The following is a 23,748-nucleotide window of genomic DNA, read 5'->3' on the forward strand; positions in this document are numbered from 1 at the left end:
TACTTCCTTTTCCCCGCCCCGCCCACTGGATTCAATGATCCTTTATCATTAAATGAGTTCAGGGGCTTCTGCTCCTGAGGGCTGTGTAGCCTTAAGTCCCTTGAAGTCCATTCAAGAAACAGATCACTCTCTCCCTGCCCCTGCCGCTTTCCTCAACGACGCTATCAGCCCGTGAGATCTGCATGTATCCCAAAAGCAAAGCAGAGCCAAACACGAGGTCTCAGTTTAACCAAGTAGTTAAGTATGGGAGCAGCAGGAAGGAGTGCGGGCAGCAGGGCTTTCGTTTCCTACCCGAACCTAAAGAAAGGAGACCGACAACAGGGAGTCGGATTCAGATTCACTCCACAGCAAACTTTTCGCCTCTAACCAGGCGGGCGCCAAACGAGTTTCCCTTTTTGGGGTTTTGCGCAAATCTGCTGCGACGCAACAACCCACCTGGAAAAAGAGATACTTCGCCATTGTATCTCCTCCGCGGCGCCTGGAATTTTTGCTCGATTATGTGCACTCTCTTGTTGCAACCGGGAGAAGAAATAAAACTCTTGGGACTACGTAAAGCACTAGGACTCTTTTAAAAAAAAACATAACCTATTTTTTGTCATTTATTGCTTCTTTCTCTAACACCCGTTTCATTTAGTGTAGTTAACAAAAGCTACCAACCCCCAGCTCCCACTCCTCTGAGCAGAAGCCTGTCCGTTCCCAGGAAGGGTTAAAAGCGAATGCTTTTTTGTGATTGTGGAGGAGGAAACAAAACAGAAGAGTTAACAGAACGTCCCGATATTTATATAAAAATACGCATCGATTTATACACACCTTTATACAAACTAAACATATTAGGCACAGTCGGTTTAAAAACCCCGGAACTCCAGGCCACTGTACTAAGTTGAGAATTCAGCCCAGCGCGTGAGGTGCCCTAGCTCTTAGTACGACAATAATAGAAAAGAGCTTACGTGTTAAGCCTCGCTTGCAGACTGCGTGCAACAGCGAGCAACCCAACATCACCACTTCCACTTCACACACGCGTACACACACGCACCCCTCAAAAAATTGCAGGCAGGATCCGGCCAAAATTTAAAGCACTTAAAAAACCACGTTTGGTTCCAATAATCCAGCATACATGGCAGCAAACCGACAGAGACTTAGTGGAACTAACTTTGCCGTGCGCAAAGTAGGTTTCCTTTCGGTCGGATCTTGCCTTTCACTACTGCAGGAAATCAGACTCCATTGACTGTACATAAAGCAACCGATTATTTCCCCCCACTACCCGCAGAAAATGTGTGGGAGGTGGGCTACCTAAATCACAATGCATTTTGGGGTTGGTTTCAAAAAGATTATTTATAAACCTAAGAACCGCCCCATTCTAAACAGATGGACTTGGGACGAATTTCGAACTCGTTTCTACAGTGTATACTCCCCTAAATGAACTTTGTTTAAGCCTGGAACGGTAGGTCTTCAAAACTGGGACCCCCTGACTCCGGTTTAAGCTCAGTGGGGATCGGTTTCGGAGGAGGCGGAAGGAAAAATGCAGTCCTCTTTTTTAAAAAGTAATTTCACATTAAGGTCAGAGGTCAGTGGCGACCCTCGACTTCATTTACCTTGGCGTTGACGTCATCATCACAACTCCCTTGCACATAATTATTGTCTTCTGGTCCATTATGAAAATTCGGGAGATTGATGATAAGGATAGACTATATATACAGATAGATTATACATATCTATCTATAATCACACCTTTTAGCACTTAGCATATTCTTAAGGCTAGTTTAGCGGTTTTTCAGGAAGGCCTCGTGGGAGGGGGAAGGGAACAGAACCTACCAAAATACAATGAAGGAGAATGACCTTTTTTTAAGGGGGGGGGGGGAGAGGAAATTTAACACTTGCAAGTAAATCCGAAAAAGAAATTGCAAACCTTTTTCCTATAAGTACTTCAACAAGGTTCCTCCCTTCGGGGGGGGGGGGGAATATTAAATATATTTCAAGTCTTTCCAAAAGTATTTTTGAACCGATAGTGGATGGTTTGCAATTAATATATATTTATATATATTTATAGATAGAGATAGATTCCCCCCCCCCCAAAAAAACCACCGATTTGGGCCCGGATCAGGAGACATTGTCCTTCAGCTTGGAGACTATCTTCTTGTCCTTGACCCTGCGGTTCTGAAACCAAATAGTGACTTGTCTCTCGGAGAGGTTAGTGGCCGCGGATATCCTCCGCCTCTTGTCCTTGTTGATGAATTTGTTCACGGCGTACTCGCTCTCCAGTTCCTTGAGCTGCAGTTTCGTGTAAGGCACGCGCTTCTTCCTCCCTCGTCGGTAGACACACATATCCGGCTGGTTTAGTGCAACGTCCCCTACGGAAAGAGGAGACCAAGGGGCAAGTTAAAATAAAAAACCATTTTTTTTATTTTTATTTTTACCATTACAGTACTACTTATGCCTTAACTTAACGACCGACAACTCTCTTTGGAGACAATGCAACGCAAGAGCTGGTTTGCAGCTATTTCAGTGAAGATTTCTTATTTGGTTTACTCTAACTCCTCAAGTGCATATGGTTCAAAGGGGAAAGGCACACTTGCGCTCTCAAGCAAGCAAACAAGCAGGCGCGCACAGGTTCCTAAGTTGCAACTTCGAAATATCTTCCTTGCTTGATTTGCATGTGGCTGGCGATGGGTGACACGGGATACTCGGCGCCCCCCGCGGCTTGAGGGCTCTGGGGCAAGTTTGCAGCAGCCAACAATAGTAAAACGATCACGGCCAGCCTCGGAGAGGCCCGTCTTCATTAAGGCCAGAAATCGTCCCCCCCCCTCCCTCAAATCCTCAACTCATTTCCTCTCCGGCTTTCAGTCCCTCCGATTACTTTCCAGCGAATCTAATTTTATTTTAAAGCTGAAGGCTGCAAGAAGCCCGCGAGGGACTTTCTGAGAGAGTAACGTAAAGGGTGAGGAGCGGCTTTACTTCCGAGAAAATACGCCCCGATCAGGCGGCAGGGCTGAGATCCTCACCCAGTCTGCTCAGAAATAAATAGCGAGTATTTTAGTGGAACTCGTTCCGATGCTTTTTCTGGAAGTTAGAACACACACACACCAATGCAAGCCTAAGGGACCTTCCTGGATTTGGGTTTTAGGTCTGGGGTGTTTGGGGGAAGGAAATGCTTTCGCCCCGACATATTGCCGTGTGGCTTTTGTACGGGCAGTGTTTACATAATGACAATGATTGCACTAATAGTACAATCTTACCCAGAAGTAAATCGCATTGAGCTCAATGGGTCTGCTATTCTCCCTGGAAAGTGGGTAGGAGAATTGCAGACCAAGTCCCATAGATTTCATAGGACCCTGGGGAGGGTGTACAAATGAAAGCCGGACGTCGAACAGGCTTACTGGGAAGCTAATGCCCACTGAGTTCAACAGAACTCTCTACAGCCTAAGACTAAGTTACTGGGTCGGAAGTTCTTTTGAAAGTCAAGGCGATTACAGGCTAGGCGTGCCGGAGACCCCTGCAGCCCAGGAGCAAAGACGTGAGAACACGGAGAGCGCAGACCCTTAAGGGATCCGCTCCACGGCTTTCTGTGGGGCTTCCTTGAGGGGCTCTGGGAGCTGCAAAAGAGAGTAGGCCGTTCTCTGGCTCCTGGTAGGTCTAGCGCGTAGCTAACCAGCTGGAGGAATTTCCCCTCCTCTCCTCCTTCCCCTCCCCTCCCTGTAGTTTTAGGTGGGCAGCTACTTCTCCCAGATGTCAGCTTCCTGTCCGGTTGACCTCCTCCTCCTCCTGCTGCTGCTGCGATCACCACCTGGCCGTGCCATACCTGGGAAGGAGGATTTCCAAAAGTGGGAGCCCTGGGCCTGGTCTTTGGCGCAGTACACCTGGCCGTTCCACCCGTTGGCCAAAGTCCACGACTGGTAGCCCTCCATGGAGATGTACGTCTCGTGCCTGGGCTCGCCGCCCGCCGCCGAGCCGAAGGTGGAGACCACGTCCAGGTAGCCGGCGGGCACGTGCTGGTAAGGGCCGGCGGCGGCGGCGGCAGCGGCGTAGCCCTGGTAGAAAGAGACCTCCTTGGCTCGCGAGGAGACGTCGCTGCCCGACGGGACGCTGGTGCTGGCCAGGCCGGCCACGTCCATGTACTTCTCCACGGGGAAGGCGGCGTGCGGGGAGGCTTTGAGCGCGGCGTTCTGCTGCAGGCAGCTGTAGTAGCCGTTGCCGAAGGGGTGGTAGCCCGGGTGGTAGCCAAGCGCGGCGGCCGCGGCAGCCGCGGCCGTGGCCGTCGGGGGCCCACCGCTGGAGCAGTCCTTGGAAGGGGCCGCCTCGGACGACGACGACGACGAGCGCGCCCCGGCCGACGAGCCCGAGCGCTCGTAGGGGAAGCCCGAGGAGGCGGCGGGACCCGCGGCTCGACCCGACGGCGGCGGCGCCGCTCCGAAGACCGGCGGCGATAGGAAATTGCGGCACTGGCCCCGGCCGCTGCTGCTCCCGCCGCTCCCGCCGCCGCCGGCGTCTGCCCGCAGCGCCTCCATCTCCCAGCCGCTGCCTGCGCGGCTCATGCTGCCTGCGCCCAAGAGCCTCGCTGAAGGCGGGCGCGCCGCCGATGCTGCTGCTGCTGCTCCTTCTCCTCTTCCTGGCCTGCCTCCTCCTCGCCTCGGCCCGGCGGCGGCGGAGGCCCCCAGCAGCTCATGGCGCGCCAAGCCACCGTAGCCGGGGCGACTGGTGCCTGGGACGGAGCGCTGGACGGGGCGGCCTCGCTCGCCCCCAGCTCGGGATGGTTTATAAAAACTAAGGCCACGCTGGGAGGGGGGACGCGGCGCCTGGCTTCGCAGGGAGGGCCAGCAGGGAGCCCCCATTGGCTCCTCACGCCCACGTGATGGTAACCCGGCCACCGGGAAACTGAGCTGGGGAGGGAGGGAGAGAGAGAGAGAGAGAGAGAGAGAGAGAGAGAGAGAGACCTCACCCCTCCCTCCCTCCCACCTCCTCTCCTCTCCCTCTCTAAACTTTGTTTCCCTAGGTAGTTACGGTTCTCAGATAAGGGGTTTTGTTCTATTTTTGGGAGGCGGGGGTGGAGAAGAGGAGGACTAATAGGAGGGGCAGGGAAAGAGGGGCTTGAATACGACTGAAATATTAATAAATGCCGACCACCCTCCCCCTTGTCCTTCTCTTTGACAATCTCGGGCGAGGGGGGGGCGCTGACATCAATTTCGAACCAGTTCACAAGGAGAAATTCCAGTTTGGGATCCTTTTTACAGAATATCAGAACGCACACGCGCGCACATTTCGGCCCTGTATAGGACCTCTGTAGAATTATCTATTCATAGATAAAGAAGGAGACTTAGGCGGGAATATATACCCTGTCTACGCTGCGTTTAAATGTTATGTGGATATGGTTCTCAGCTCTAGGTCGCCCAGGCCAGCTAAGATACCAGGCGGTAATTTGAGGGGGGAAATGTTCTCAACAACAGCTCATCTGTCCTAGTTCTGCTTTCCTCTGATGCCTCGACCCAAACTGTACTCTTCCATGGGGTTTTAATGGTAGAGGTGCTTACCAGAGTTTCCTGAAGCGTAACTTGTCCGAAATGCACCGGTGGCGCCACGATTTGAAGCTGAACACCGATCCTAACCCAGTTTGCACCTAAGTAAGTTGGACTGGTTTCATTAATTCCCCGTCCCCCAACTGGTTTCACTAAGTGCTTTCGAGCTGCAGCCTAACTTAATTGTTAAGAGCCCGAGAACGTGTATAGGCGTGAGAGGCCATTATACATTAATTCGTATAACATTATATATGTATTTTGAATGATAGACATATCTCTGCACAGCAACAGTGTATTGCACAGGCACAAACGGCAGTAGGTCTACCTCTCAGCCCGCAGTATCCCTGCATTAGCAACCAAATCTGAGATTCTCTTTCTTGGGCTTTGGATTTGAATCACTGGGTTCTAAGAAACCGGTGAGTTTGCTTAGTTTCCAGATGGGTTCAGCCCTGGGTCTAAAAGCAACAAAAGAGTTGTCTTTTGAGTGTCACAAGTCTCTTCGTCGGGCTTCTTTAGTGCAGCTTTCAAGAGGGTGAAGATTAAGGAGAATCTTCCTGCTGCTGAGCAGGAGCTGGAGCTCAGAAAAGTTAAAATGCGAGTGTGCGCACCGGTTTCATACAGTGAAAACAGTGCCAGAGCTCTTTATTTATTTATGCGGTTACGGGCGAGGTAGGGCTCTGTTTACGCCTTCCTTACACCTCGATTCTCAGAAAGCTACCTGGGAGCAAGCCCCGTTGAACGCAGTGTCAGCATCTACTCAGACGACCTACGTGGCTGCAAACCTCCCCGGGACTTTAGTCCAGAGACAAAATTCGTAGGATCGAGCTGCTGTGCTTCAGCTGTGATCCTAGGCATGGTTGCCCGAGAGTAAATCCCGGTAAATTTAACCTTAGCAGCCTTACTTCGTCCCCTTGGCTTTCCGGAGTTGCCGGGGATCTTCCTAAAGGCCGCTCTTTAAGCTGCAGTTCCCACGAGCATCGCACAGGTATGCGGGTCTGGGGTGTTAGATGCGCATAGAATCGAATAAACCCCCTCGCTTATTTTACCCTCCCTGGTCGATGGACTTTCTGGTTGTAGGAGCTTATCAGCAGGCTATAGAATAGGAAAGAAGGAAGGTAGGAAGGTAGGAAGAATGAGAGAGAGAAGAAAATCCCTGGAATATAGCAAAATGCTTTTAAAAGACACTCAAGTCTTAAAACATGTCTTAAAAGTGCTTAAACCATTGTAAGGAAAAGGGGGGTGGCTCCTTTCCCCCTGAGTGGAAAGAGATATTTATATCCAAGCAGAAAGGCTGAACTAGGACTGCGAAAAGACTCCAGCAAAGGGTGTGGGTGGACAGGCGCTTGAGAAGAAAGGAACCTGCAGCAGCCGCGGCTTCTGAGAATCCCTCGGCAAATGGAAGCAGCAACCGGCCGGGCGGGTCATGAGAGGTCTATTCGCCATGGTTTGCAGCCTTCCTAATAACTCTTGGCAGTTTCCGAGGCAAGAGCGAGGAATGACAAAGCCGTGCCAATAACGACAGCAGCAACCGGCTGAGAGCGAACACAAGCTCACGTTCATTAAGTCTCGATCGCTTAACTTCACTGACTGCCGATCCTCCTAATCAACGGAGCGCGCCAGTAAGTGAAGCTGACAAAGGTCACGAAGTTCACTCCTGTCTAAACCCGATTTCTGTTTGTTTCCAGGACGTGTAAAGGAGTCGGTAATTAGGAAGTGGTTACTAAGGGCACGACGTAAAAAAAATATATATTTTAAAAAAATCTACTCGGCTGAACTCCACCCCCCCCTTTTCTTCCTTAATTGCATACAGTTAAGGAAACATTTATATTCCGAAATAATAGAAATATCGGAACAGAATAAGGTTGCCACCAAATTCAGGCTGCAGCCTTTCTACGGCTTGCCTGGATGTACGTGGTTAGGATAAAGGTGTTTATGTAACCCAGTTGCAATCCTGCTCAACATTTGAGTCAGAAGTAGGATAAATACATTCCGGACACGATGCAGCCAGAGGTGGGCCTTTGAAAAGGATTCAGCCGGCTTACTCGGGGGCAGTATTTACTAGGACTTAAATATTTCCCATTGTGTTCAATGGTGCTTCCTCCTAGGGGCATAAGGACTGCAGTCTTCCTTGGAGAGGGTTAAAGGTTACTTTCCTCCAATAGAATCATTAGGCTTCCCAGACCGTTAAATTGTGTCTGGATCGTGTCTTATCTTCTTGCTATACGTTCTTCAGTGTTTTTCATTGCAGGAGAGATCGTCGCTGCCAGCGGTCGTGGTTGGGGGAGTCTCTCCCCGCACCCACACTTTTTGGGGACCATCTATTCCATCTATTCCGAACACGGCTTGACCTCATCCATTCCAGCGAGGTGATAAGGTAGTTTTATGAGGTGTGGGGAGAACTGAGGGTCTGACCACGCGGGGGCGGGAGACCGCGAATGGGAATCAAAACAATGAGGTCAACCAGGCAAAGGTTCTTTGTAAGGTAGGTAGGAAAAGCACCCTGCCGCCATTCTCATTTGAGCAAAACCTGTTGCTCGGACTAGGGCTGAGGCTCATTCCAGAGGAGTCAACAGCCGCTGCAATGATCCACAGGTTAGTGCTGCAGAATGACAGGCCGGGTCGTGTTGACCTATGGTTCTGCGCGCGCAAGGAATGGGGATGGCTGGCTGAGATTACGAGGAGGCGGCAATGCTCGGAAAACAACTTGTCTAACAAGACTGGCATATTTGAAGAGGCACCAGGGCATTCTGGCGGAGCTTTATTCCGTTTGCAACACCCCCTTTCGGGAATCCCTTTCCGTCCCCTCCCTCTCCCCTTTGGCATTAAGTCAACGTGTGTGCAGCTGACATCATATCTGCCTTACATTTTCCATTTGCAAATGGCGCAGGCATCAGAAGAAACGATTTTGTTGGGGACGCAGTGAAAGGTACGAGAGGCTTCCTAGGAAAAGAGAAACACACACACACCCGCGAAGAAGTTGTGATTTGTGCTTCGAGGAGAAATTACCTCATTTTCCCTCCCTAATATCTGCAGCGACCTAATACAATCACTATGCAGAGCCATTTCCTAATTAAAGGCTGTTTTAAGTCTTTCGGCGACCCACCCCAAGCACATCCCTCGGCTTTTATCTCCTAAGCACAAGTTCCCAATGGCTCCATTTAAATTGACCCGTTTCCAAGTGAGTGGACCCGGAAGCGCCGCCTCTTGCTGGGACACGCAACAAAAACCCGAGCCAGATAACCTCGTGCGCAAGAGAGGATCGAATGTCCTGCCCGCTGCCAATTCATCTTCTTTATGAAAAGTCTTGACCTTAATTTCGATCACCCGCGTCTTAAAATGCATTGCGGATAAGTTAGTTTAGGAATTATGTCAATGGGACTTTTAAAATATATTTATTACTTCGGTGCAAGTGGTTATCATCACCAGCGCAGGAAGGTCATTCCGTTTATTCAGCAAATCTAATTCAGGGATTCCACCCTGACCAAATTTTGTGTCCTACTTGCGCAAAACGGCTGGGTCCCCCCCCCCCCCAAACTCCTGTATGAGAAAGGATGGGTTGCCCTCAGTAATGTAGTAAGCAAGGGAAACGAGGGGGTGGAGGGGGAGGAACTATTGTAAATATATGGTTGCTTTACCACACTCATGTATTTGTTTGTTTGTTTGTTTGTTTGCTTGTTTGCTTGTTTATTTATTTATTTATTTGTTTGTTTGTTTGTTTGTTTGCTTATTTGCAATCCAGTGAAAATTCTCCCTCTGAAGTGGTTAGGATTTTGACTACCTCTATTTCCATAAACTTCCAGTCCGCTGAGGTGTAGCTGAATTGTACTACAGTGGTTCCTCGGGTTACACACGCTTCGGGTAACAGCCGCTTCTGGTTACAAACTCCGCTAACTAGGAAGTGCCCCAGGATAAGAACGGAAATCGCGCGATAGCGGCAGCAGGAGGCCCCATTAGCGAAAGCGCGCCTCAGGTTAAGAACAGTTTCAGGTTTAGAACGGACCTCTGGAACGAATAAAGTTCTTAACCCGAAGTACCACTGTATATTGGACAGACAACTGTAAAGAAGAAAAGCTAGCGGTCCAGCTCCTACATATCTTGTGTCACTGATATATTGCCGCTACATACATACATATTACAATGTCTGAATTATGACTTACGGCGCGATCCTATACATCCCTGCTAAGAAGAAGGCTGCGGCAACTTCAGTAAGGTTTGTGCCCAAGCAAGTGGCTGTAGGCTGACATCAGCAATCCTGATTTTTAAAGAAAGGAATAAATCGCTGTTTAAAAAAAGGCAGACGCGTCCGCACCGACCGTTTCTAGGTGTACCACCAGACTAGGCGTGCATGGCAAAACTGACGGTGCAAAACGGTGTAAGACGCATTGGTGTCAAGACCCGCTGGTTTTTAATGGGAAAGTCTCTCAAGCGTTTTGATCTCTCCCAGCTGAATTCAAGGGAACTTAGGAATGGTTTCCAAAATTAAAGCCGCCTAACTTCACAAATCCCGTTTTACTTGTTGGGGTTGTGCCATATCAACAGTGGATCAACCCTGGTTTACTGTCCAGCCAAAAGGCCGCTTCATTTCGACGGGAGAAGTCAGCGCCCTCTTCAGCCTCTCTTAGAAACGGCTTCGGCTGGACCGTGTCCTGATTGCGACCCCAAACTAAAGTTCGCCTGCAAATCCTGAAGTTAGCAGTTAAGGTAGGTAACTCAGACTGAACTGGTAGAAAGCAGCAGAGATTGGCAATACCTCTGTTCCATGCATGCTCACTTCATAAGTTTAAGTACCATGGGGCTTGTTCCCAAGTGCACCCACGTGTACGCATTCACCTGGGAACTTTGGGCAACATTTTATACATCTGATGAAGCGGGTGCCATTTAAGAAGGCGGCAATATTCTGAATATCAGCCGAAGAGTCAGAGAGGAGAACGCTCTTGCGCCTGTGTCCTGCTTGCCGGCTTCGCATGGGTATCTGGTGGTCACTGTGAGAACGCAGGATGCCGGGCCTGATCCTGCAGGGCTCTTCTTTAACGTTTTAGTTCTTAAAAGGTTTCTGTGTGTGTGTGCATAGGATCTCAGCCTTCTGAGTTATTCCCACCTCAGTATAATTCAGCTAAAATGTTTGCTGATTAATACCTGTTTCCATCTATAAGCATTGCAAGATATATATTAGAGCCCTCTTCAGCACGTACCCGAAGCGCATTATACCCCTCGCTGATGTGCAGTTCCCAGTTCAGTGCGAGCCCCGCCCTACAGAAGTCAACACGAAAACCTCCCATGGATATGGATCTGAATGTTTCCGGATCGCACGCAAACCAGGGATAATGCCTGCTATTGCAGAACGCATTAATAGAGAAGTGTAATCGTGCAGCCCCATATACGTCTACTTAGAAGTAAACGTAACTGAGTTCAGCGGGGCTTTCTCACAGGTAACTGTGTATCGGATTCATAGGAGCCAACTCCTAAGAGCCAAATAAAATATTTAAGAGGGGCCAGGAGCCCCTAAAGTTGATCGGCATTGGCATTCAAATGGGGTGTGCGATCGATTATGTGGGGAGGGGCTTACCTGTGTCCCCCCCCCCCAATGTTTTATTCAAGTTGACACCCCTGATCGGATTGCAGTTTTAAGTTTCCGCAGAAGTCCAGAAAACTCCTCGGCATCAGTTCTTCAACACACGCTCGGCGTCTCTCTTTCTCTGTGTCTGTGTACATACACGCACACATAAATACATATCTACGGCTTATTTCTTTAAACTGAGATGGAAGACTCTTATTTGAAGTCGGACGTTCTTCCAACCATTCCATTAGAAGCCGGAAGTACCCAAACCTGACCACTAGATGGCCCTACAAGTTCTCCTGTAAGGGTTCGGAATGTTGGTGGACGCCGGTTTGTGCTCGACTGTCCTGCTAGCAGGAAACGTGAAGCCTCAAAGTTTACCTCGGTTACTGCAAGAGGAAGAAGAGGAAGAGAGCTGGGGGAGATGCTAGAAATTCTTCTCTATCCTTTGTCTTCCAATAAATCAACCAAACCTCAACCTCTTCTCCAGGCACTGCAGGATAGATAATCGCGTGTGCATCGACAACTAACGCTTACCTCTAATTAGAGGAGAGACAAGGACAGGGAATCAACTGGATTACCTTGGCCTTCCAACTGGAGTCTTTGCTCTTGCATTATTATTGGGTGTTTGTTTGTTTGTTTTTTGTTTTTTTGTATTATACTATCAGAATGTTGAAGGAAGCAAAAGCAGCTTCAGAAGTTTCATGGTGGCTTTCCTAGGCAGAATTCTCCATCAGATGCACGAAGTGGACAGAGAAATAAGAGGGTGTGTGTGTGTGTGTGTGTGTGTGTGGAGAAAGCCAGGGGAGGGGTGCCAGACAGGCCGAGTGACTGGAGAGGCAGTGGGAGAGGTTTGCGTGTGGTCCTTGTCCCAGATGCGAATGTTATTTAGTCTATTGAGAGCTAGTGTAGTGATTAAGAGCGGTGGACTCGTAATCTGGTGAACTAGGTTCGATTCCCCGCTCCTCCACATGCAGCTGCTGGGTGACCTTGGGCTAGTCACACTTCTCTGAAGTCTCTCAGAGTGTTTGTTGTGGGGGAGGAAGGGAAAAGGAGAATGTTAGCCGCTTTGAGACTCCTTAGGGTAGTGATAAAGCGGGATATCAAATCCAAACTCTTCTTCTACTGGTTTCTGGATTCCCTATATTTATCATTTTTGTAAATATATCTCATCTACTTCTCTCACTCATACACACGCACACATATGCATATGCAAACATAAATAAATATGATATTTGTGGGCGTGTGTTTTATATGCTTATTTATTTAAACAAGTGGGCTGCTCCGGTGTTCCCTATATACCAGCGTCCTTCGTAACTGTTGTGCAGTCTTTGCGCCTATACGTGTTTGTGAGCGTGCCGTGGTTGGCGCGGGTGTGTGCGCCTACACATCCCCACGGGCGCTCCTGTACTCGCAGCCAGAATAAATTGAGAACTGAGGGTGCAGCAGCAGCCCCGGTGGTGAAACGAGAAGGCAGAAACATAATCTGAACGCTTTCGGGACCCTGGAAGGGTGAATGTTAAAAATCCTATGAGCGCTGAGCGCCCTATAATACCACGGAGAAGGCGCGGGTTTCTCCTCTTGTGGGGGGGGGGAGCACCTGACCTATCGCCCTCCTCCCGAGGTTGAGAGAAACCCAAGCGAGCTTGACCCCCCGTTTGACCCGTCCTGTTCTTGCTGACACTCGCGGTGAAACCAAGTTCATCCCAGACGGTCTGGCATTGGAGGGTCTAGACAGATGTAAACATAGCCAGAACTTCCAAGACAGGCTTCTGTGTGGAGACTCCGCTGCTGGGACGCCCCTGTTTATTACCTGCACCAGAAGCAACGCTATGCAGTTCACCTCAAAGGACCCGCAGTAAAGACGGGAAACAAATATTTACTCAGCCTCCCTTCCTATGAACACTTCGACTCTTTAAAAGCTGCCGGGGCTTTCTATCCCACTTGAAACCTGCGCTCCATTTCAATTAAGTCGGATGAGACCTCCTCAATTAAAAGTTAACAAACAAGGGTCGCTTATTCTTTGATGTCTCAGGGCTCAGTTTTTGAGAGGGGTTTATTTTAAAGCTTGGCTTCAGGCCGTAGCAGCTACATAAAACTTATAAGGACAACTGAGTCAACACGGTGCAAGCAAAACCAGCCCTGTACATTTGTCTGCGAACATTCCCCATTTCTAAAATGTCTTTAAAAACATACACACACACAACAAGAGCAACAACTTTAAACCCCCAGAAATAGTTTCCTAAACGAAGAATAGTTCTAAAGAGCCTTCGAGCCCATTAATCGAGTTGTCTAGGAATATAAAACATCAAATAACGACTTTATTAGTATTATTTTGCTTTCTTTCTGGAGAGTAATGACCAGCTGCCATTGGCTGCGGTCGGCGTCGTTACGCAATATCTACTTAGCTGATGATTATTAAACTGCCTTTTACGGCGCGCACTAAACTTTCCCCTCTCACGAGAAGAGAGCCAAACTTTGAAAGAGGTCTCACATAAACCCGAGGACTGCTATTCTTTAAAAGGTGCAAAATATAAAATAACACTAATAAAGGGGAGTTGGGGAGTCCAGACGATTGCAGCCCTTCTTCGGCTGAAGGGTCTCAGTTCGAAACGCGCGCTCGGCACCGCAGCTATTTTCCTCGAAAGGAGAAGGGGCCAGGAGACGGCTGGGTTGGAAATCAATTCGGAGGTTGGGGGGGGGGCTTCGTGATTCTAGGAGAGGGTGCTGAAGATGTCGGTTTTCTGAAGGTTTTAGGCTGGGGAAAGAAAGGGGGTGCGGGAGAAGAAGCAAAATAATTATATCGCGCGTGTTAACGCCGCTGAGAAAACGGATGGGGGCGCCAAACGACAGCAATAAAGCCGCCCGCAGATTTCCGCTTCCCATTTTATAACTGGTCGGTTACTCACTTCCACGCGGTGGCTAAAGCTTCCTCGGAAATCGATATGCATGTCTTCTCCAGCCCAGAGCCAAACCGTGTTTCTTGTCTGTTTAGGGAGGACAGCATCGCTCTTATAGTATTATTATTATTACTATTATTATTATTATTATTATTATTATTATTATTAGGTTTAGGGTTTCTTTTGCTGGCGATCCTCTGATATGCAAAACTCGGAGGCCTAGTCTACAGTCAAGAGCGTTCACGCGGAAATCTGGCGGATTCCAAGTTCTGTGGAATTTTTATAGGATCCCAGCAAAAGAGAGGGAGGGAGGGAGGGAGGGAGGGAGGGAGGGAGGGAGGGAGAGAGAGAGAGAGTTGTGTGGACTCAGAAAAACAACAACTCGGAACTGGTTTCTGCTCCAGTTTAAAACGGGAGACTGACTGCCAGAGAGCAGATTGCTGCTGTCGTCGTAGTTTAGTCACCGGGTGGGCTCTGGGACGCTTGTCAGGATAGGGGCATCTGGTCAATCAGACAGGAAGAGGTTAATTCCTAACCGCACCGTTATCCGCTTCTACTTCCTTGTGTGCTTTTGAGAAAGGGAGGGGTTTTAATAGTAGCAATAGATGATCGCACAGAAATGCAATTTTTGCACCTTGAATGTTGCTCAGTAATAGGAGATCCTGTTCTCAAACGCCTCTACGTACAAGCGCATGCTCTGTTTCCAATTTGTTTGCCATTTTCATCCTTTCCTGTTGTAATACGCACCCAGGCTTCGACAGCGAAATTCGCACTTCGGGGAACCACCGAAGGCTCGCCTTAATTGGTTGGATGGGGTTTAATGAACAACAGACCCCCTTAGAGAGCCTCAACCGATCTCGAACACTTGACCTGGGAAGGGGAAGAAACCCAACAAGAGCAACGAAGATAGCTCCGTCAGCAACTGAGCAAGAGACTCCTAATTTCAGGGCTGTGCGTTCCAGCCCCATATTGGGCACCGCAGGGAGTTGGACTAGATGACCCTGGTGGCCCCTTGCAACTCTACATATCTATGGATAAGAGTCTTGACTAACACACTGATTGTGGCGGAAGTTTTCATGGCTTAGAGTCCTCTGGCTTCTCAAGTCCAGGAAAGCTTATGACGTAATAAACGTTAAGGCGCCGCTGGGCTCTTGGACTGCCTGCGCACCATATATTTAAAGAACACACCCCTCCCCAAAAATAATAATCATGGGAACCGTAGTTTGCCCACCAGAGAGCTGACATTCCTAGCACCCTTAACAAACTACAGTTCCCAGGATTCTTTGTGAGATGGGAGTTATGTGCTTTAAATATGTGTTTTGAAGGTGCGGTGCGCACTGGGCCTTCGTTGCTTTTGCAACAACAGCCTTAACACAGGAACTAACAGAGTTGGGGGGTTTGGATTTTTTAAAAATCTGGCTATTATGTGTAGAATCAATTTAATGTTAATATTCCATGAGGTCTTTAAGAGGATCTTGGACCAAACCTCACTCTCTCTCTTTCTCTCACTCTCACACACAAACACTTCTGAGTCACTTTAGGGGAAATTTTTATGTAGGATCCAGGTGTTCTTCAGAAATCTGTGGAAACACCATCCTAAGCACACTGAAAGTGGATCTTATCAGGGTCGCGCAAGTGAGAGCACCAATGCCCTTTACTTGCCCTCTGGCTAAAGAGCCCTGGACTTTATCCAGGGTACACCCAACATCTGGGAGAAATGGATCACCACCATGCACATTAAAAGCACGTCTAAGTCAGAAATTAAACACATTTTAATGGCGGACCTGCTTAGCTCTCCACTGTTGGAATCAGCGGGATTTGAAAGGGCTTCAGAGCGCAAGCCTCTGCGCATCTACTTGGAAGTAAAGCCCCTGACAGTCCTATGGGGCTTAACCCTAGGTGAGTATGCAGAAGGGCTGCAGCCTCGTTTAACTTGGATCGTGCCCTGTTTCTTTTCAAAGGAAGCTTTTTCGTATCAGATCAAGCACCAGGCTTGAAAGAAGAGAGCATTTTTCTAGGTGTGTGTGGCGGAGGTGTTACCGTATCGCGGGAGAGGCATTTCCATCGGATTCCACCCACAGCCAGAAATATAAACTTTAGCAGAATCTCACAGGGGGTGGGGAGAGAAGGGAAACCCCCGACAGCAAGGCTTTCCTCGGGTGGAAAAAAAGGTTGGGCGCTGTACCTCTCGAGGAGGTGCTCCCAGGATGCTAATGACAGCCGGCTTTATCTTCGTTTGCCCTCGGCGTCATTATATTACCATCAAAGTTCTCGCCGGAGAGAGAGTTTCCGAGAGGAAGGGCCGGCGAATCGCGGCCCCCGCGTTCCTCTGGGCGCCGAGAGAGATTGGCTGCTCCCCGGAATCTCTCCGAACCGAGAAAGAGAGAGGGGAGGAAACGGAGAGGCAGGTAACTTTACACAAGGGAAGGAGGTTGGCTGGAAGGGGAGTTGGAGGAGGGCGAGGAGAATGGCGGCTCTCGCTATATACCAAAAGCGTTTTATATATATATATATATATCAGGGCTTCGTTTTAAAAGGGGTGGAGTAGGTTGGAGAGAAAAATCTAGGCAGAGAAAGGCTGAATGAATATATTAATGAATTTTTAAAAATTTATTATTATTTTTTACTCCTCTCTGGTGCTTTGAATCATGTCTTTAAGATTCCGCCGAACTTTTCTTTCCTTTTGTTTTTGCTTCCCGTCATTCCACCAAGGAGAGGATTTTGAGCCAGAGGCGAAGGAAGGACTTTAGACTAGTTCCGTCAATAAACAGGATTATGGAAGGGAAGGGAAAAAACAACCCTCCCCCCACCCCCCGCACGCCTACCCACTACCACCACCACGCATAGACACAAATATATATATGGTTTGTGGATGAGTTAAGGAAATAACGCTGAGATCCCCTTGGATTACTCTTAATGGCTGCGCGCACAGGCTGTAGCTCGCGATAGATGCTCTTTTTGGGCTGGTATGTATCTGCAGAAATAGTTATTTAAGTCTGGAAGTCCGTGTGTGTGTGTGTGTTTGTCCCGGTGGAAAGGGCGAGTCGATTTCTTCCTGGGACGCCTTGGATGCCTGCTTTCTTAAATAGGAAGGAAAGGTGATTAAAAGTGGACTGAATGGAGGATCTCTCTCTCTTTTACACTCACACTCTCACACACACCTTGGCAGCTTTTCTCTCTTTAAGGGAGAGAGAGAGAGAGAGAAACCCTCCTCCCTAGAAATCAAAGCCTCCCCTGTCATTTAGCCCCCGTGTTTCTGTCCGAGGAGGACAAACGAGAAAGAAGCTTGCATCGTTAGGAGCTAAGAAGCCAAGAGGCGCGCGCGCGCTCACACACACGCACACGCTCGCTCTCTCTCTCACTCACACACACACACACACACACACAAAAGCAAAAAGGGGGAAAGGAAAGAAAGGGGGGAATCAGAGCATAATGATGCACCTAAATGAAGGGGGAAATGTTGCTCAGCTCGTTTTATTAATCAGACTGTCAATTTCACCCCAGAGGCCAAACCCCAGAGCAATCCATGCAAGATCTGATCGAGCAAAGGACAAGCGCAGCTCTTCTCTTCACTCCGGGTCTCTCTCTCTCTCTCTCTCTTTCTCTCCCTCTGCCTCCCTACCTGGATCTATTTGTCTGCTCCGAAGCCGCCTTCATTATCCGTTGACAGGAGCTTGTATTTATTTGCTTATAAACCTGTTACAATAAATGATTATTCGACCAGCGTCATCCGTACCTTAATGACGAGCGCTCCCTATTCGTGATGAATGACATTTCGGGGCTAGGAAGGATGTATGGGTCATTTTGACCAGTCATTCCCTTCGCTTTTGCATCTCGCCTTTTTTTTTTTTTTTTTTACGCCTCCCCTTCCAAAAGAGGTAATAATAATATTTAGAGACACTCGACGGGCTGAATGCGAATTAGCCCCTGCTGCACGGCTCATCATTAGGAGGACGAACCCTTTGCAACCTTGACATATATATATATATACACACACTTTTTTCCCAAGGAGGGGGGGAAAAGAGCTGAGAGATGATGGAAAGAATAAGAAAAGAGATGATCCTGATGGAACGAGGGCTGCACAGCCCCACGGCTGGCAAAAGGCTGGCGAATTTGTCCGACTCGGCTGGCAACGTGGTATTGGAGGCCCTCGAAAATTCGCCCCACGGCGGCCGCCTGAGCCCGAGACTGACTTCCGCTTCTCTGCACACCTCTTTAGGGGACATCCCTGCCAAAGGGAAATTCGAAATAGACACTTTATTCAACCTCCAGCACCAGAGCGGCGAAAGCGGCGTCGGCGTCGCCACCTCGGAGCTGCCTCCCTCGGAAGGGAGGAAGAAGATTAGCCATTACTCAGAAGTTGCTCAAGAGGCAGATATGAACAGCGACGTGGAGGTGGGCTGCTCTGCGCTCCGCTCCCCCGCCAGCCTCACTTCCTCCCAGCTGAAGGAAAACAATAACAAAGGTAACTCTCTCCCTCTCTCCCCGTCTACCCCGGCGCCACCACCCCACCCCACTCCAAAGCGGGCGTTTACTGGGGTAAGAACTTGGGTGGGGGGAGATGGGGAGAAATCCAAGGCACTCTGACATCCCCCTCCAGCTTTTCCTGGAGAAGATCAGGATTTTAAGCAGCACATTAAATACCAAGGGATCGTCAGCTGGTCCTTTATGGAACAGGCAGGTACAATATGGATATTCAAATGTGGAAGCCTCTTTGGCGTGTTATTGTGCTTCTCAAGACCAGGCAGTCTATCCAGGGTGCTAAAGGCATCTCCAGACTTATCTGCACACGCTGAGTTTCTATAATCTATGCCGAAGTGAACAGGACTGTCATGGTGTATTTGTGACCACCAAACGTTGCACACCTTCTGAGTATATCTTCCACAAGATTTCTTCTGTTTGTTTTGGAGAACGAAGTGCCACTTGCACCGTTTTTTATTATTATTTTAAAAAAAACCAGAGTGTGTAGACAGGTGTTTCTTGAGCAATTTTGATACTGTGTAATTATAAAATACAGCTCATAACGGGGCATCTTCAACACGGCAGTTAGAGGCTGCATTTAGAGTCCAGTGCGTGTTTCTATTCCTAGGAAGATTCTTTTGTGTGTCTGTCTGACTTTCTGTTTGATGCTTTCACTAAAAATGCAGTTATGTGTTGTTATTATTATTATTATTATTATTATTATTATTATTATTATTATTATTATTATTATTATTATTAATGCATTAGGTGTTTCTCCTTCCCGCTATGTCCGCCCCACCCCAAAGCCAAAATAGTATTTCTCTGGGCATTGTTAACTTCGATCCTACAGTTAATACAGCTTAATCTCTCAAAGCGCCGTAGCAACTTTTTCGAAGCGTCCGTTAGGAAATAGATCCTAACTGGAGGCAACTTGCAAATTTATAACCACGAATCAATCTTTCTAGGACGCGCGGGCTGTTTACCTTTTGCCCAAAGGTATCCTACGAGAAAATTCACTTACAGTGCGAACTGGCATGCCTTTGGGTTTTTAGGGACACCATTTGGTTCCCACGAAATAAAAAGCAAAGGGAAGCAGGGACAGGAAAAGACGAGCGAAGTCTCCGCTGGAGGGACGCTTTTAGGAAAACGCCTGCCTTAACTTTGTCCCTCGGTTAATTTGCTCCGCAGAGCAGAGAGAGTTGCATTTATTTATTTCACAAGAAGGCGTCTAGTTTGCTTATGAAGCCGTGTTGAAAAAAGAAAAGAGAAAAGAAAAGAAAAGAAAGAAAAGAAACTTTTATTGATTCTATTAACAGCGGCAATTTGTATCCATGACAGCCAGCATTAATTATCAGGGAGAGCCCAGATTGCCAGCGGCGCCTGCCGCTTGGTTGAAACCCGCCCGCCAGCTCATCCCTTCTTCTCCTGGAGAAGAGCCATCGCTCTTTGATGCTTTCTCACTGCTGTCATTGTTGTTGCTCCGTAGGATATTCCGAGAGCAGCTCCACGCCCAGCACCACCACCTCGTCCTCGGGTTCCAGTTTAAGCAGCCTGCACGGCGGCAGCGCCTTGGGGAACTCCAGCTCCGGAGCGGATCAAGTGCGGAGGTACCGCACCGCCTTCACCCGGGAGCAGATCGCTCGGCTGGAGAAGGAGTTCTACCGGGAGAACTATGTCTCTCGGCCCAGGAGGTGCGAGCTGGCCGCGGCTCTCAACCTGCCGGAGACTACCATCAAGGTACAGTAGTGTATCAGGGCAAGCCGGGGCTGCGGGAGGCGAGGGAGGCTGCCGGCTGGCGCCTGGCTTTGCGCGCGCGCTGTTTTTCTTTCGGGTTCTTAAACCACCAGAGCTCCAGCCTCGGTCCAGCTGCGCCTTGCTGGCAGCGAAAGAGGCCGCGTTTGACGCCTCCGCTTCTTCAAGGCCAAGGAGAATAGAAAAAGGCACCAGATAAACGTGCAGAGAATCCCACTCTTCCCACGAGATTGTTTAGCTATTTTTAACTTCGTCTCTCTCCCCCACCTCCAGATAGTCTTTTCCCATTGTTTCTCGCATTTTCAAAAGGTTTACTAAAAAATAAAAAATAGGAGAAAGGCAGTTAATGTGATTTTTTTTTTTAAATAACTCGAGTCGATTTAGAAATGGATCACACGCCGTTATTCCTTCAGATGGTTTCTATTCCATTTGCTGATTCTTCTCTACCTCATCTGAGAGGAAGAGGCAAATGGCTGCGCTCTATCCTTGGACGAATTTAATTGGAAGTAAGTCGCACTATGTTCCACTGGGCTTACTCGCGGGTAAACGTGCCTAGGATCGCAGTCTGAGGTGAGAAGGCCCTACCTTCGACACCGCAAAGAATCGGGAGAAATGGAAGCCTTAATAGTTTTGCAATAATTAAACCGTGTTTGGCTTTTACGGTTTTTAAAAAAACATGAACATTTGGTTTCTGTAGCCGGACCAAATCGCTCCGGAATGAATGGTTTTGAATCACGTGCTATATTGTGCGCTATGGGATAAACAGAAAGGGAGCCAAGGTAAACCGGAAGACCAGAAACATCCATATATTTCGTTGCAAAGGGTATTTTCCTTGGGCAGAACTCTCAGCCTTTTCAATAAGCAGATATGGAGACTTATTGCCTGTTTTGGTCGTTGAAAATAAATGTAGCGTTGATAAGGGTTTGCAACTTGATCTGCAATCTTGGTCATTTTTTTTTTTTAAAAAGGTTTATTAATGAAGGTTTGTTAAAAATGATAACTTTGAAAAAACAGCAACCCAGTGCTTCCACTGAATTAGGCTCAATTGAAATAAGAGAGGGCTGACATCCCTGATTATATTTTAATACGGAATGGGAGCGGGGGAGCGGTTTCATTTTTGAGATCGGAGACAGCGCAGCCACCGTAGTTTCTCAGAGATGGTTGCTCGGCAGGGTAAAGTTTCCCAACCCCGGCGGCGCGCAAAGGAGAGGCAAAGAACCATTTTAATATCTCTGCGGCCTAAAAGTTCAAACGGAAGAAGCGCGGAGCCCGGCGAGAGAGCCTGAATCGAGCGGGCCAGCCAAGTTGGGGAGGTTTAAGGCTGGTTCGAAAACCTAACTCAGGCCATGTGGGGCAAGCAATGTCCCTGGCCAGGAGGGCGCTTAGCACTGCTAGCTGCGCCTCGTGGCGCAAGGGCCACGCCAGGCTTCGCATCTGACCCCGCGGCAGAGGGAGGGGGCGTGGCGCGCTGCTGTGGATCTGCTGCTGTTTCTAAGCCGTCCTATCCTCTGTGTGTCCCTCCCCACTTCCCTATTCGCTGCCCCACATCTCCCCCTGTCTCCCCCCCTTCCCCCGCACTCCACCAGGTGTGGTTCCAGAACCGACGGATGAAGGACAAGAGGCAGCGGCTGGCCATGTCTTGGCCCCACCCGGCGGACCCCAGCTTCTACACGTACATGATGACCCACGCGGCGGCCACGGGGAGCCTGCCTTACCCGTTCCATTCCCACGTGCCCCTGCACTACTACCCGCACGTCGGGGTGACGGCGGCCGCGGCCGCGGCTGCGGCGTCGGGGGCCACCGCCTCACCTTTCGCCACCTCCATCCGCCCTCTGGACACCTTCCGCGCCCTCTCGCACCCTTACTCCCGGCCCGAGCTGCTGTGCAGCTTCAGACACCCGGGCCTCTACCAGTCGCCCGCCGCAGCCGCCGCCGCCGGCCTCAACAGCAGCGCCGCCGCCTCGGCCGCTGCAGCTGCAGCCGCGGCCGCCGCCGCAGCAGCCTCGACGGCTCCTCCGGCCGGCTCCGCGCCCTGCTCCTGCCTCAGCTGCCACAGTAGCCAGTCGGCGGCGGCCGCGGCCGCGGCAGCCCTGGGATCGCGCGCCTCCGGCTCGGATTTCACCTGCACCGCGGCCGGAGCGGCGGCGGCGGCCGCCTCGCAGCGCTCGGAGAGCGGCTTCCTGCCTTACTCGGCCGCCGTGCTCAGCAAGACCGCCGTCCCTTCCCCAGACCAGCGGGAGGAGGCCGCCTTGACCAGATAACTAGCCAGCCCCCCCACCCCGGCGGCCAGTGGGAGGCGCTGTTGAGCCGGGGTGGCTGAGGGCAGAAGAGAACCGTTTTGTACAACGGAGGGGAGGGGCGGGCATACACTGGAACTCTAGCAAAAAGGTGTTTTTTTTAAAAGTACTATAATTAATTATTGTTGTTTTGCTGTTGTTCTCACGGCCCTGATTTAAAAAGATGGCTGCTGGGAGAGGGTGGTTGGAGGAGGAAGGTGTGGGGAGCATCCCCAAACATACTGGCCTTTTAACATTCTGTGCTTCCTCTCTTCTCCTCCCCCTCCTCACACCCAACAAGCACCCACAGTTGTTAGGATTGGAGAACGATCGTTTCTAGACATTCTGCACTCAATGCAGCCGTCCAAGCTACGGAGGGTGCTGCCTCGCTCCCCCTGCTGGCAGCAATGGGAACTGCTCTTGGGCGCCTCTGACCTGCAGCCGACGGTTGTTAGCACGGCTGGATATCTAAGCAGCACCTTATCCTTGGTCCTCTGCAGAAAGGATGGCTAACCTGTGGCCAGCCCAGTTGTTGCTGAGCGGTAGGTTAAGCCAGCGTGGCCAATGGATGCTCTAGTAGCAGCCATCTCGAAGGCCGGCGCTTGTGCCAGCTGCGCAACCCAAACACATTGTTTGGGCATCTTTTAAAACAAACCTATATATATATAAAGTATATATATATATCAAAGGCAAACCCCAATTCCTGCATTTAGTGGGGATCTGGCTGAGGACGAAGCAAACAAACCCAGCAGAAATTTGCCACAGAGATGCCTGTGGCGACTGATGGGCAAAGAAACCGGGTGCTTTATAGGAGAAGAGGAAGGGGGAAACGCGATTCTTATTATGGTTTCCTTCTGCTCCTGCCCTCTTGAACTGGAAGGGGCTGGCTACTTTCTTCTTCTTTTTTTAGAGGGAGGGCGGTAAACAAATGAGAAAGCTGAGGGTCAGCCAGTAAAAAGGGAAGGGAGTGTGAGACTGACAGCAATACTCGTCCAGGAAACAGGGCGAGGGATTTACGTTCTATTTTTTATTATTATTTTTTAGCTTCCTGCTTTCCGAGCACCATAGTCCACAATTTATCTGGGAAATACTTGAAACTTTATTGGCAGGTGAGGCATTGTCTCGAATCACTGACCTTCCGGGTACTTTAGTTTAAAAACAAACAAACGAACGTGTCTTTTTTTTTTTTTAATGAAACTTTAATTTGCAAAGAAAGGACTCAATGCAAAGGAGGGCGGAAATAATGTTTCTCGGCATTATTTCGTCACACGCCTTTGGCTCTGACAAACCACCAC

The 23,748-nt window shown here is 49.4% G+C and overlaps 2 protein-coding genes and 1 long non-coding RNA gene across 3 annotated transcripts; 1 reads left to right on the forward strand and 2 right to left on the reverse strand.

Annotated features, from left to right (window-relative positions):
- Positions 1-758: 758 nt before the first annotated feature.
- On the reverse strand, positions 759-4,826 carry HOXD13 (homeobox D13; the record flags this gene model as incomplete). The annotated part of the gene is made up of 2 exons (XM_083712017.1): positions 759-2,348; positions 3,797-4,826. 2 exons carry the CDS (start codon positions 4,824-4,826, stop codon positions 2,098-2,100), a joined length of 1,281 nt encoding a protein of 426 aa, XP_083568143.1. The 3' UTR covers positions 759-2,097.
- An 8,539-nt stretch (positions 4,827-13,365) lies between these two features.
- LOC310833935 lies at positions 13,366-14,960 on the reverse strand. Its single transcript, XR_014559009.1, has 2 exons — positions 14,712-14,960; positions 13,366-14,051 (listed from the first exon to the last, which is right to left on the reverse strand). It is a non-coding gene; the product is annotated as an uncharacterized lncRNA (long non-coding RNA).
- A 3,036-nt stretch (positions 14,961-17,996) lies between these two features.
- On the forward strand, positions 17,997-22,438 carry EVX2 (even-skipped homeobox 2; the record flags this gene model as incomplete). The annotated part of the gene is made up of 3 exons (XM_083728909.1): positions 17,997-18,429; positions 19,912-20,162; positions 21,764-22,438. 3 exons carry the CDS (start codon positions 17,997-17,999, stop codon positions 22,436-22,438), a joined length of 1,359 nt encoding a protein of 452 aa, XP_083585035.1.
- Between the last annotated feature and the right edge of the window lie 1,310 nt (positions 22,439-23,748).

The sequence above is a fragment of the Podarcis gaigeae genome (genome assembly GCF_964106915.1).
Source record: "Podarcis gaigeae genome assembly, chromosome: 1".
NCBI lineage: Eukaryota > Metazoa > Chordata > Lepidosauria > Squamata > Lacertidae > Podarcis > Podarcis gaigeae.